The 15,532-nt window shown below is 37.9% G+C and overlaps 1 protein-coding gene across 1 annotated transcript in view; it reads right to left on the bottom strand.

Moving 5' to 3' along the window:
• Window positions 1-15,532, bottom strand: part of grm2a (glutamate receptor, metabotropic 2a) — a 69,646-nt gene that overhangs the window by 46,652 nt on the left and 7,462 nt on the right. The window contains exon 3 of the mRNA XM_038279977.1: window positions 3,225-3,974. Within this exon, the coding sequence (XP_038135905.1) occupies window positions 3,225-3,752 (528 nt within the window). The 5' untranslated portion in view covers window positions 3,753-3,974. The remainder of the gene's footprint in view (window positions 1-3,224; window positions 3,975-15,532) is intronic.

Genomic DNA, 15,532 nt, shown 5'->3' with positions numbered 1-15,532 from the left:
TCTTATTTTCAAAGGGCACAACTTATGAAGCAAATCTTTGAAACCGTACGAATGTGCAAAAAGATTATGTGGTCACAGGTCATTTGGTGTGAGCACATTTACTGCCATGATTAAATGCTCATCAGCCGGCCAAGATAAAGAGTAAGACTGCAGCACCCCATGAGTGAACTTTATCATAGCACAGAGAGTTATTCCTGGTGAGAAAGAAAGCTGCGTCCTGTGGTTTACTCCGACTGATGGTGGAAATACAAAGAGAAGCTCGTATGGACCTTGGGCCTCTTAATAGCACATCCATAAATTACAACAAGACAAGGGCAGTCTCTACGGAGTCCCAGATGCAGGGTTTTGCTAAAATTACATCTCGTTTATCAACTTCTTTATTTCCAAGCTGTGCCTTTTACCAGGAATCCTTCCACTGCTTCTGTGAATCCTCCTCTTACATCACTTCCCTGGGAGCCCTCTATCTGTACACTCATGACTGTACTCTACTGTCATGCTATTTTGTTACAATTACAATAAAAGCTGTCAGAGTTTTCTCATATTTAGGTAACAGAGTAAATTCTGTTTATAAAGTATTAACTGATGTGAGATAAAAAAAAAAGCTTTGTTTCTTATTTTAGATAGAAAGTATTCGCAACCCCAATAGCATTCATTCTTTTTTTGTTGTTTCCTATGAAAATCAGTAAAACAAATATTTAAAGTAGTTAGTATATATTTAACTTGTGAACAACTTTTTTCCTTGATTTGAAAAATTGTGCCCACAATCAAGTGTTTTCAGATTTGACCTCTTCCTTTTCCTTGCTCTGAGCTCTAAGCTCCATTTACATCATTTCTCCTAAAGCTCTCTAACAGTACAGTTCATGCCTACACATTATTTCATATGTTAGTCATTGTGGCTTATTGGTATTACAATATATGGTCATGTTTGCATAGCTCTGGTGTCATTGGAGAAAATTTAAAAATAAAAATCAATATATTCTGTAACTAATTGACTCTTAATAGGCATCTCTTGTCACTGAAGCATAACTTAAACTTCAGGCTGTGGGAGATATTAAATCAAGTCACAGCCTTGATTTCAAATCTATTTATAATTGTGGGCAAATGGAAGGCTATTTGTGCTGAATGGGTGTCATTGTCATTCTTAAAGTTTTATTTTCTTTAACCTTATCTGTTCCTGATTTGTTTTCACCGTTGTATAATCTCACACAAATCCAACATTTAAGTCAAGTAAAATCTCATATTATAATGACTCTAAAAAGTGAAGTAGAGCAGGAGTCCATTTAAGGTTAGTATTTAATTTCTGTGTTAACTCATAAAAGGGGTTTGCTGAGTTTTTTCTATGAAACATAAAATTTTTTTGAAACAAACCTTTTATGCCCATGATTCACTTTTTTGAGTGAAAAAAGATATATTTTAAAGTAACGCTTTTTAATCAAAACTACAGTAGTCTTTGTTTTCGTGTGACCATTGGGTTGTACCATCAATTATTAATTAATTAAGTTAAGTCCTGTTTCCCTTAGGTATACATAGAATCAATTATTTTATTCAAAATGGCGAGAACCTGCCAATGAAGTCAAGATGGTGTTTGTGGATGAGGGTTTTTTGCTGTGTGGGTGTTGTTCTTTTATTGGATGTGGACTTGTATTTGTTCTGTTGGGGGGCAGTGTAAGGCCATTTTCCTACTGGAATATGCTACATTGTGGGGACCACTCATATGGTCCCCGTGAGGATAAGTCCTCTTCTTCGGTTTAGAGTTAGGTTTAGGTCCAAGGTGTGAAATCAGTTCAGGTTAGGGTTATGGTTATGTATATGTAGATAATGGTTTGGGTGAGCGTCTGGATGAGGCCATACAAATTAATGGAAGTCAATGAAAATACTCCATAAAACACAGAAACTCAATGTTTGTGTGTGTCCCTGTGAGTTTGCACTCACCAGGCACTTTAGTTATACCAGTTCAGCTATTTATTACTGTGAGAAAGCAATACATGTAGGTATTTATATGCATTTACCTTTAAATTGTTGTCGTTGCCAGTCCTAGTTGTCATATATATCTAAAACTTTCTGGTATCCTGTAATTTTTACATGCAACCATCTCTTTGGCCTACAAAACATGTCCTGGGAAATATGCAGTAGTAAGCACTAGTTGGCTCTATTAATCTCAGAAGTCAAAAGAGAATGTGCAGGCTGCTTCGAGTTTTCACGTTACAACAAAGCCATTCTGAATGTGCAACATGTGCAATGCAGAAGCAGATGGGCTACGGCAGCAGAAGATCACACCTGGTCCCTCTGCTATCTGATAAGAGCTAGGAGAGTGAGGGTACACTTTACAGAAGCTTACCAAAACAATGACCAATTTGACTTTCAGTTGCAACATTCAGATAGTTTTAATCATCCAGTTAGAATGAAACAGGACTGAGACAAAAAAAAAATGTCCTAGAAGCCTCTCAGCATAAGTGAATCCCCAGACCATTCACAATCTATAGTCGATAAGTGAGCCAATATTTCTAGAAGGACACAAATCTGTTGCTTTCTTTAAAAGGGCATATATCTGGAACAGGAGGCTGCCGCAGCTGAAGTGAGATGAACCATACTTTAGAAATGACTGTAGAAGACTCTGTCCTCTGGCTAGTTGAGTCAGGATGACTCTGCCTTAATGATGTAGAGTTTACATATTTGTGCATATTTACAAATCTAGGTTCCAAGGGACATGCTGTCTCCTCTTCACAATGACTTGGAACTTCATTAATGTGGAAGCAACACTGCAGCCAAGGATTTAGAGAACCAATTAGCAGAGATTTCCTTGTATCAGCCAGAGTGAGCAAAAAGGAGCTGAGAGTAATCGAGCTGTCACTAGGCATCCTGTCAGACATTACCGATTGCAACATCATGGTAGCACCTCTACCTCTGATAGGACCAAGTGCAAATTACAGAAGAAGAGAATGAGATCCTTTAAATTAGATTAGCCAGGTACATATGTGTGCAGGTAAACAGATTCTCTTGTGGAGCTAAAAGTCATAAGTCCCAGGTTAACATCTTGCAAAGGGTAATTGTGAGTGGTATTTAAGTGGACATCATATAAGTGGACAGTTATTATGTACATGCCTGAATCTTCTTTTCTCTCCATCATAAAGTAGTTGTTAGTCTGGTAGACTTTTTAATGGCATACCTCAAAGTAGTCTTGCATCTATATGAAGTAAAACAAAATATAAATAATGGATGCCTACCTGGATAGAGACATCACTGTATGAGCCTCCTATGACGCCAGAGATAGCAAGAGGGACATCATCGTGAATGGCATAGGAACCGTCAGGGCATGTGTACTCGCTGTCATCCACTTTAGTCAGGGAGGCTCTGACAAACTCCAGAGATTGCTCTAAAGCATATGTGTCCTTGGAGCAGGTGTCTAGTATGTGGGCTCCTAGTCTGATCCCCGGAAGGATCCGCTCATCCCTGTTGATTTCATCCAAGGCCAGAAGCATGGCCTCAAGTCTCTGGATCCCTCTCTGTGAATTAATCTTGCCACAGTCTTCTACCCCCTCACCCTTTTGATGCACAGGAAACAAGCCACCGATCATCAGATCTCCATCCAGGGTGATCTCTTTCTTAGAGTCTGTGTTGTAAGCCACCACAGGCAGACTGTGTGTAGCTTGAGTAAAGAGGGATCCACACAAGCAGAGCAGGCTTAGATGGGACAGCCACAGGGGTCGGGACATGGGGCGCACCCCCCACATGGGGGATTTCCCCAATGACATATCCCCGGACAAAACAATGACACAGTCCTGCCTGTGGAGTCTGCTTAGTGGCAGGTCAGAGCTGACGATGGTGCTACTGGAGAAAAAGACAAAAATATCAAAGGCGCAGTAGCACCAAAAAATCTCAAAGCACTGGTGTTTTTATTCTAGCAGAGGCCATGAAGAGCATCATCACCATCCCCTTTAGTCCGTCTCTTCTTCTGAGCGTTTGTAGATTACAGCCTGTAGATCAAACAGAGAGAAATTCAGTCAGAGCTTTGGATCTGTTGTACAATGATCCCTTTGTCTCACAGACACTGTGTCTGCCAGGGACAGACTCCTTCAGTGAAAACAATTTACAACATTTGCAAAGGGTGAATAAATATTTTTGTGAATAATGTTCTTGATTTGACAAGAGGAATAAAGTAGTTAGTTGAGTAAATAACACATGTCACTGATTTGTCTACTTTAAATAGAAACTTCTGCAATCCTTATTACTGAAAACACCATGAACATCTTGAAGCGTTTCATATTTTGGCACATTATAATCCATTTATGTTTATGACTAATAAAATGCAGCACATAATTAAGAATTGACAGTACAATAGTGTTGCTTTTTTTTGTTACAAACAAAAATATTTAAGTGTATTGTTATATGTTTTAGCCCTCTTTACTCTAAAAACCCTTAAATAGAATCCATTACTATCTACCATCAGAAGTTAGCTATTATAAACTAAGTCCAGATGTGTTTGATGTAATTTCAATAAAGAGCTACAGTAGCTGTTCTATGAAAGTCTAAGGGGTCTATTAGCAAATAGTGATTGAAAAGGCCAATGAAGCCAAAGCAAGACAGGACACAGGTCAGTGATAAAGTTGTACTCCTAGTCTTCTTCTTCTGCTTAATCTTGGGACCGAGTCGTGAGGGCAGCAGTCTCAGCAGAGACTCCCAGACTTCCCTCTCCCACGGAACCTCCTCTAGCTCTATTGGGGGAAGCCCAAGATGCTCCTAGGCCAGCCAAGAGACATAGACTTTCCAGTATTTCCTGGGTCATCCTCTTGGCCTCCTCCCGGTGGGACGTGCCTGGAAAACCTCCTGAGGGAGAAGTCCAGGGCGCATCCGAAAAAGATGTTCGAACCACTTCAGCTGACTCCTTTCAATGTGGAGGAGAAGCTGCTCTATTCTGAGCCTCTCCTGGATGACTGAACTCCTCACCCTGCAGACAAAGCTAATTTAAGACAATTGTAACTGGGATCTCATTCTTTCGGTCATGATTCAGACTTTATGACCATAGGTGACGGGTAGAAATGCAGAACAACCCAGCTATCTCTTCAACATGACAGACAGCGTTTTCATTATAGGAGCAGCCACACAGATCCATCAATCAATCTCCTGCTCCATTCTCCTCTCACTCATGAACAGGACTCCAAGATACTTGAACTCCAAGGCAGGAATTCTTCTCCAATGTAAAGCCACCCTTTTTCCTGATAAAGTTGTGGATACGTTTGAAGGATTGTTTTAGGTTGTAAAGCATTATGCTTAGCTCTAAACATCTCATAGAGCAATGATAAATTAATGAACTAAAATAAAACAAGAGTATGACACAGATGCAAACAAACAGAAAAAAGGAGGCTGATTGAACTAGTAAGAAAAGTTTTGGCTTTATTGTAGAGTATGTTTCATTTGTTTATATAAAGATACTAAAGTTCCCCTTTGCAGTTTTCCAAAAGACTCATTAAAAAAGCAGGTGAACTGGTTAGAATAGACAGAATTTGAAGTTTTTTGGCTAGAAGTCAATTCGATGTGTTGCACCATGATCTCACCATCCAATGCTATATGAGGGACTGATATGTAGTCAAGGTTCATCTTTATGCTAATGTCTGAGCCACAGTTGGAATAGAGCGGTTTATATTATAAGATATTCATATTTTAGAAAAACAGTGTCAATGTTTAGGCCCATATTTCAAAATATTTGGCTAGACCCAAAACCAGTGATTCCCTGAATTTTTTTAAATAGTCCGCTTGAGCTTTAGCTAAAGTGTAAAGAAAAATGGGCCAAAATTTCAATTTGGATGTGAACAAAAATAGTTTAGACATTCCACAAAAGAATCAGACCTGTGATTCTAATCCAAAAAGTACGTAACACTATAATCCTTCCACTTTACACTTATACAATACTTATCTGAAGAAGTTTGAAGAAGAAGTTTAGGGTTTAAATGTCACAAAAACTGTAAAGGTTCAGGTATTAATATATGTGTCTTGAATGTAAATGAAATATCTAAAAGGTGTACTGTATGCCAGATGTCAACATGTTTCCAGTAAACAGGAGTAACAGATGCTTTAGGTCGAAGTATATAGTTAGAAAAATCTAACAATCTCTGGATGGGTTTTTTTTCCCTAATTGTGAACCCTTTAAGATTACTTTTGAATATTTTAATTGCTGTCCCCTCATCTCTTTGTTCTTTGTCTCTTTTACCTTATTTTGTCTTCTCCCACAGCAAAAGATTTTACAACTCTTTTGTCATCACATGTGAAAACACTCCTGTGCTTCAAAAGTCTGCGAAGATAACAAAACATATCCTGGAGGAACTTTTTGTCGAATCACATATACTGTTCACTGTCTACCAAATAACAGCACTCCATGCAAAACCCAGAAACTAATGACATGTAATATAAACCAACATAAATGTGTTTAACATGGTGTTTCTTTAGTTGTTGAAGGTTTTTAATGGATGATTAAATCCTTCTTTAGGGTTTGATTGTACTGCTGTTTCTTTTATAAAATAAAACAAATGTGCATCCTTGATCTGCAAGGTCACAGCACTGGATGAAGAGGAAGAAAAAGGCGCAACATCTCTCCATCCAAGCTACTAAAAGACACAATAAACCATATATGGCTCTTTAATGACAAAAGACTCTTTGCAGACATTGTGAAATTGTTCTGTATGGAAAGCAATATTGACTATGTTTTAATGTAACCCTCTGATCTCAAAATTTCAACTGTAATTTGGACAAATGAGGCATAAAAAGCAGCTATATTGGTACCATATTATATAATGTATATAGTAGGAACTGCAAAGCAATATTTGAGAAACTTATTTAAATTCTTTTTAGTATCATCTAATCTTAAATTATGGTTCAGATAAATAATTACTGAATGGAACTAAGATAGACTTCCGTTAAGTATAGTACAAGCATTCAGTGGACAACACAATCCCATTTAAGAGAAAAATGCTTTTTATAACAAAACGAACAGACCCACATGTAATGCCAGCCCAAGAGATTCTTAATCAATAAATCTAACTAAGGAATTTCTACTTTACAACGTTTTCTTTTTAAGTTAACTGGAGTCTCTAGAGACATCTAGATAATGATCCTAAAATACTAATTTCGCTGCGGTGTAGGTCTTTATTAATAAGACAATGGTGGCAAGATTTGAAGTTGTCACTTAAACTTGCCTTTATCTGACATACTGTAAGAGCATAAGTTGCAAAGTTTACAACAGTGACATGTCAACTGAGTGTTTTAGAATCTCTAGAATTCTGGGTCTAAAGAACATGGCAAAATCTTTCCAAGACTTTTTTTCTGTGTGTGCACTGCGGCCTGGCTTGTAACATCTTATAAAAAGGGGGGAAAAGTGTTGTCCTATTGGTAAAATAGGATTGTACACAGAAGCAGTTGCTTCTAATTGTTTAGTTTTATTGTTGCGAAGAAATTTAGGCAGGGTAACTTTACTTTATAGCGTTTTTCGGCAACAGACAATAAAAAATTCTGTACATGATCAAGACACAAGAAAAAAAATAAACATGAAAAATCCTATTGCAGTGCAGTGATAGAGTAAAGGGAGGAAAAGTTGGGCTTAGACCATGACTTACTATGTTTCAGTTGTTTTTCATCTTAAAGATTTTGTCAAGAGTGGCCAATATGTGTTGCACATTGTCTATTTCAATTATATGCTCCCCAGTTTCTCTTATTCGGAAAATCTATCAAATGTAAAAAGCACATTCTTGCATCTAAGTGTTTAAGCTGTAAATTCTATTTATGATTGAGACCAAGATGTCATATGATGAAGGCTACAGGTAAACAGCAGCTATGAATAGCCAGAGTTGTGTATGGCAGTCATGCATAATGAAAGTCTTTCTGCTGATGATGAGAAAACATTTCCAATTATCTATATGTATTGAAATGCCATGGAAGAATTCCATGTGACTGAGTTGTAACACGGCAGAAGCTTGATTTTAGAATATGCTCCCAGTTAAACAAGCATTTTGTGGTTCTACCAGAACCAGTAACCCACCAGAAAGTAACCTCAAGCAAAAACGTTGTGTACATATTTTAAGTTGTAAATCTGAGTAGCATTCTGGTCCCTGGAGTCCTGTCTTACAATTCCCTGAAGCTTAATTAGACAGAGTTAATATACAAAGTTTATCTTAGTAAATGATCAAGCTAGAGCAGTCTGTCTCATATCCTTTTTCCCCGGCAAGGCAAAGAAGTTGACAAGCAGTAATTAACTGTATTAATGGGAGATTATGAAAACAGAGCATAGGGATCATAACCCCCATATTTCACCCTCTCTGTGTAAAAATAAAGACTTAACTACTACAGCAACATAAAACACTCAGCAGGAGTCAGACTGCAAAACACATTCTTTGGGATTTCTTTCTGTCTTTCGCCTGTCTCTCTTACCCTCCTCTCTTTTTTCCCCCTGTTGTTTCCATGGAAACGTGCCAGGAGGTGGAGAGGGATGAAGAAAAAGTGGAAGACAGACCAGGACAAGTGGGCCAGCCTGATCATGCATGGTGCACCGTCTTGAGGGAGAACTGGGAACTCTGAGCTGACCGGAGCGAGCTTACTCCAGCCAGGGCTTCTGCTTTTTAAAAACGCAGGCACAATCAAGCAAAATAAAAAATAATAAAAAAAATGAAAGCATGTATTCAGAAATACCAAGATGTTTAGTTTGAATTTGAAACATAAAGGTGATCATTTGTCCTTGCTAATTACATACCTATGTGAAACAGTACTTCAGGAAAATGACATCTTTCATAAGAAAAAGATGTTACAGACATTTTTTGATATTCCGAGATTGTTTGTTTCACTCTTGCATTAATCTTTTACTTTTACTTGTGTACCCTAAATAGCTTTTCAACAAGTGAAGCTCATCTGTCGTACTCTGCAACTATATATTGGGACAAATTACACTTTTTTGTTGTAATCATAAATAAGCCCCTAATTAACATAGTTGCAAAATTAGGTTTTAATGTTGCAAGGTATGTGTTGTAGAGTGGCTGTGCAGCATATAAATAAAGGTCCCACTCTGGGAGCTGTAACAAAAACATTTAATTTAATTCAAACAAAAAAAATCATATTTTCAATAAAACCTGAAAAGCAGTAAAGCCAGGGAGAATGGTGACAAAGGGACTTTCGTCTGACACATTTTCAGCCTCTCTGCTCACACGTCATCTTGCAACTAGACTCCATTTCTCTATTGTCTTTATACATTTTTCTTCTTTAAGCTGGCAGATCCAAACTGCGGAAATATATATCTGTAAAAACATTTTTTTATATATATTTTATCATTTTTGGCAAAATAATTTAGGTAAAAACTGTAAAAAATAAAAATAAAAAATAAAAAACGTATTAGGTAAAAGGTAGTCATAGCCCTAAGCTGGTCTTGCTAGTCAAGCATCTATTTATTCCGTCTCATTTAAAATAATACCCTTTAAGATAATTCACTGCAATCAGGTGCCATCAGGGCTAGTTAACAAGTTAAAAGATCCAGGTGTGCAAATTGATCTGAGTATAAATCCAGCTGTTCTGTTTGTAAAGGTAGCAAAGGTTTGCTGCAGAACAAACAACATCATAAACACCAAGGAAATAACTATACAGGTCAGGGAATATGGGTAGAAAATAACTAAGCCCATGGTAACTTTTTAGGAGCCACATAGATTCAGAACTAAGGTGCAACAAAAAGTCAATAGGATAACCTTAAATAATCCTTTTTGAAAGAGGGGCCAGAAGAAAAAATTGGAAAGAGAAAACTATTAGGAATTTCCATTTGCTGTTTGCTGCAACCAGATGTAAGAGTAACAAAAAAGGCTTACAACTGTTGGTAGGTTTGTTGAGCAAAGTACCAGCTCAGGGTTTAGTAAAAATGCAGACCACACTTTCAGAATAGAAGAAAGGAAATTAAGTACCATAAATCTTGTGTTAATCTACCACATTAATCTCAATGAAATAAAATAAAGTTTGTGACTAAATGTAGGAGGAAAAATGTATTTGCAAAGCACTGCGTGAATGTGCATTCACATATACAAACAATACCTAAAGCAAAACCTTTTGCTTTAGGTATATTTAAGAAGTTTCTTGACCACCAGTAGGAGGAAAGGTTTTAATCTCTGCTTTATTTTGTGTTTATGTGCATTATCTGTTAGGTATTATATTTGTTGCCCATATTTAAACTACAATACCAGAGTATCGGGTTATGCAGAAATCATGGCTGCTAAAAGCAATATTTGCAATTAAAATGACAAATCCCACCCAGGATTTGGTGTACACCTTCAAACTTCAAAGAAAAACAATGTCTCTTATTCTTTCCTGTTGTATCAAGTCATTTCCATTTCCCTTTTCACCAGATGGCCTTTTGAATTCAAAAGAGAATAAAGCCTGGCAGCATAGTACACATGTCAAACTAGACTGTGCGAGGGAATTAGGATGGAGGGGGGGGAATTAGAAGTTAAGATAGCAGATATGAGAGGTTTAGGTTGGGGTGGGGGGGTTGCATGACAGTGTGGGCAGGAGCAAAAGAGAAAAGGCAAGGTTTGAGAAGGATGCTGATTTTTTTATGACACTCATTTTCTGTTAGGAGTGGGAGTGCAGCATTAATATGGTAATATTCCCCCAGGCGACAGAAAGTGTTGAAGAGTGGAGGTCATCCAGTGAATGTGTGCCGCCGTAAGCCTGGATGAGCAGGTAGGAGATCCCAGGTGAAATGAGTTGAAGCATCGCTAAGAGGAAGCAAAGGTAATGGAAGTCAGGCTTCCCTAAAATCACATTTGCAGCTGACAAAGAGAAGGGTCCTGGGTGGTGGTTGTGGGGAGCATTGAAGATGATCGTTTGTAGAAGGGTGGCAAGCACAAAAAATACACACTCATACACGCACCAGTTAGCATGCACAAACAATAAATTAAACTCCAGGTGGAAGCATCTGTTGAGATCTAAACTTTGTAATAACCTGCCTTTGAATATTAAAATTGGTTTTCTGCATTTTTTATCCAACCTAAATTTGTGTTTGTAGAAAATCAAACTACACAAATAAGAAATCTGTTGGTGCACAATAGCAGTAAAGTGTTTTCACCAATCAGCTACCATTTCAAAACCAAACAAACAATAAGGCCTCATTCACAGCATAGCAGCTTCGACCTCTCTGGACCTAAACACAAGACCACAAGACAAAACTTGCTATTTGGCTTTAGCACTATTGCATTCACTGCTGTGAGCATTATGAGTTACTTCTGAACTCCAACCCAATTCACCCCAACCCAGATATTGATGGAGATTTGAGGGGTGCAGTGTTTTGAGCATTAAGTCTTTCTGTTGGGGAGTTCATGGGGCATTTAAGTGGTTGTGAAAGCTATACTTTATCATACAGAGAAGCAACAAATGTTATGGTGACCAAAAAGAAAATTGCTACATGTAGGCTTAAGTGGTTTGCTCTTCTTTAAAGTTTATTAAGATGAAAGTTTTATTTATATTTGCTTGAGACATATTTTATCTAAATTTTGGACTGCTAAAGCTGTATTCATAAAACATACCCTTGAGATTTGGGAAAAATGTGAAGCTGTATACTCAAGTCTCAACTACATATGGTAGATGGTTCTAACTACGGTTGCCATTTTTATATTGAAAAGAAAAAATATATCATCGCAAATGATATATTTGACTCCATCCAGACAGTGTATTTCCCATGACCAAAATCAAATAAAACAGAAAAGATTCCCACAGGAGTAAATAATGATAATCTAATTAAATTTAAAATAAATCCAACCGGGGAAACAGTTCAAATGATTAAATGTAGTTTATTTAACATAAGATTTCTTTCTTCAAAAAGTCTGCTAAAGAATGACTTGATTTGTGATAATCACATTGATTTATGTTGCCTTACAGCATTGGCTGCAGCAAGAGGATCATGTGAGCATAAATGAGGCAACTCCTTCTAGTTATTTAAATTTAACATACCCAGAAATTCTGGGCAAGGAGGAGGAGTAGCAACAATATTCAAGTCTGTGTAACTAATTACTCAAAGGAAGTTAATAATGACATCTCTTTACATTTAACCCTTAGTTTCCCTCATTCAAACTGAAAAGCCAGAAAACTTCTTCTCTTTGTAACTTCTTGCATTGTCCAGCGGGTCCTGAATAAATTTTTGGATGAGTTTTCAGAGTTTCTATCTTATTTAGTGTTGAATACTGACAGTGTCAAGGGTTACCTGTGGAGTACCATAGGGATCAGTGCTAGGACCAATTCTCTTTACTATTTATCTGCTCCCGGTCGGTAGAATTATTACACAGCATGGGAATAATTTCAATATGAGACGGGGGAACTTTGTGTTCAGTCAATATTAGATACCCACTGATTCAGTAACGCAGAAACAGAATCACTTCATTTTTCTTAAGCTTTTTATGACGAATCTACCTTTCAAATTCAACACAACTACAGCTTAGGTATCTGCAGGAAATCCTCAATAAATTCCCTTTAAGAAAGGGCAAGCAGCTATTTAAATCACGATCTAGAGATTCTGGAGGGACCATAGTTTCAATCAATTATAAGCCGTGCTTCATCATTAACATGAGATGTCCTCTACAAACACAAACGCTGACCTTTTCCTGCCAGGGCATTTAGGCATCTACCAATTAGAGAATAAGGTGGAACTTAAAGGTTAAATATAAACTTGATGGATACCTTGAGACGTTTGTAAGCAAAGTGCAAAAACAGTTGATATATATGTATATATATATATATATATATATATATATATATATACATATATATATGTATATATATATATATATATATATATATATATATATATATATATATATATATATATACATATATATATGTATATATATATATATATATATATATATATATATATATATACAGATATATATATATATATATATATATATATATATATATATATATATATATATATATATATATATATATATATATATATATATATACAGATATATATATATATATATATATATATATATATATATATATATATACACTCACCGGCCACTTTATTAGGTACAACTGTCCAACTGCCCGTTAACACTTAATTTCTAAGTAGCCAACCACATGGCGGCAACTCAGTGCATTTAGGCATGTAGACATGGTCAAGACAATCTCCTGCAGTTCAAACCGAGCATCAGTATGGGGAAGAAAGATGATTTGAGTGACTTTGAACGTGGCATGATTGTTGGTGCCAGAAGGGCTGGTCTGAGTATTTCAGAAACTGCTGATCTACTAGGATTTTCACGCACAACCATCTCTAGGGTTTACAGAGAATGGTCCGAAAAAGAAAAAACATCCAGTGAGCGGCAGTTCTGTGGGCGGAAATGCCTTGTTGATGCCAGAGGTCAGAGGAGAATGGCCAGACTGGTTCGAGCTAATAGAAGGGCAACAGTGACTCAAATAACCACCCGTTACAACCAAGGTGGGCAGAAGAGCATCTCTGAACGCACAGTACGTCGAACTTTGAGGCAGATGGGCTACAGCAGCAGAAGACCACACCGGGTGCCACTCCTTTCAGCTAAGAACAGGAAACTGAGGCTATAATTTGCACAAGCTCATCGAAATTGGACAACAGAAGATTGGAAAAACATTGCCTGGTCTGATGAGTCTCGATTTCTGCTGTGACATTCGGATGGTAGGGTCAGAATTTGGCGTCTACAACATGAAAGCATGGATCCATCCTGCCTTGTATCAATGGTTCAGGCTGGTGGTGGTGGTGTCATGGTGTGGGGAATATTTTCTTGGCACTCTTTGGGCCCCTTGGTACCAATTGAGCATTGTTGCAACGCCACAGCCTACCTGAGTATTGTTGCTGACCATGTCCATCCCTTTATGACCACAATGTACCCAACTTCTGATGGCTACTTTCAGCAGGATAATGCGCCATGTCATAAAGCTGGAATCATCTCAGACTGGTTTCTTGAACATGACAATGAGTTCACTGTACTCAAATGGCCTCCACAGTCACCAGATCTCAATCCAATAGAGCATCTTTGGGATGTGGTGGAACGGGAGAGTCCCATCATGGATGTGCAGCCGACAAATCTGCGGCAACTGTGTGATGCCATCATGTCAATATGGACCAAACTCCCTGAGGAATGCTTCCAGCACCTTGTTGAATCTATGCCACCAAGAATTGAGGCAGTTCTGAAGGCAAAAGGGGGTCCAACCCGTTACTAGCATGGGGTACCTAATAAAGTGGCCGGTGAGTGTAGATATATTGAAAGCATACAGGTGCTGGTCATAAAATTAGAATATCATGAAAAAGTAGATTGATTTCAGTAATTCCATTTAAAAAGTGAAACTTGTATATTATATTCATACATTACATACAAACTCATATATTTCAGATGTTTATTTTGTTTAATTTTGATGATTACAAATGACAACAAATGAAAATTTCAAATTCATCATATCAGAAAATTAGAATATTACTGAAGACCAATAAAAACAAAGGATTTATAGAAATGTTGGCCAACTGAAAAGTATGAACATGAAAAGTATGAGCATGTACAGCACTCAGTATTTAGTTGGGCCTCCTTTAGCCTGTATTACTGCAGCAATGCGGCGTGGCATGGAGTCGATCAGTCTGTGGCACTGCTCAGGTGTTATGATAGCCCAGGTTGCTCTAATAGTGGCTTTTAGCTCTTCTGAATTGTTGGGTCTGGTGTATTGCATCTTCTTCTTCACAATACCCCATAGATTTTCTATGGGGTTAAGGTCAGGAGAGTTTGCTGGCCAATTAAGAACAGGGATACCATGGTCCTTCAACCAGGTACTGGTAGCTTTGGCACTGTGTGCAGGTGCCAAGTCCTGTTGGAAAATGAAATCTGCATCTCCAAAAAGTTGGTCAGCTGCAGGAAGCATGAAGTGCTCTAAAACTTCCTGGTATGTGGCTGCGTTGACCCTGGACCTCAGAAAACACAATGGACCAACACCAGCAGATGACATGGCACCCCAAACCATCACTGACTGTGGAAACTTTACACTGGACTTCAAGCAACGTGGATGAAGTGCCTCTCTTCTTTTCCTCCAGACTCTGGGACCTTGATTTCCAAAGGAAATGCAAAATTTACTTTCATCAGAGAACATGACTTTGGACCACTCACCAGCAGTCCAGTCCTGTTTCTCTTTAGACGCTTCTGACGCTGTCTGTGGTTCAAGAGTGGCTTGACACAAGGAATGCGACAGCAGAAACCCATGTCTTTCATACGTCTGTGTGTGGTGGTTCTTGAAGCACTCACTCCAGCTGCAGTCCACTCTTTGTGAATCTCCCCCACATTTTTGAATGGGTTTTGTTTCACAATCCTCTCCAGGGTGCGGTTATCTCTCTTGCTTGTACACTTTTTTCGACCACATCTTTTCCTTCCCTTCGCCTCTCTATTAATGTGCTTGGACACTGAGCTCTGTGAACAGCCAGCCTCTTTAGCGATGACCTTTTGTGTCTTGCCCTCCTTGTGCAAGGTGTCGATGGTCGTCTTTTGGACAACTGTCAAGTCAG

The sequence above is a fragment of the Cyprinodon tularosa genome, unplaced genomic scaffold, assembly GCF_016077235.1.
Source record: "Cyprinodon tularosa strain WSP-4 unplaced genomic scaffold, ASM1607723v1 ctg154, whole genome shotgun sequence".
NCBI classification, from domain to species: Eukaryota; Metazoa; Chordata; class Actinopteri; order Cyprinodontiformes; family Cyprinodontidae; genus Cyprinodon; species Cyprinodon tularosa.
This window is presented reverse-complemented; position numbering and strand designations above follow the sequence as displayed.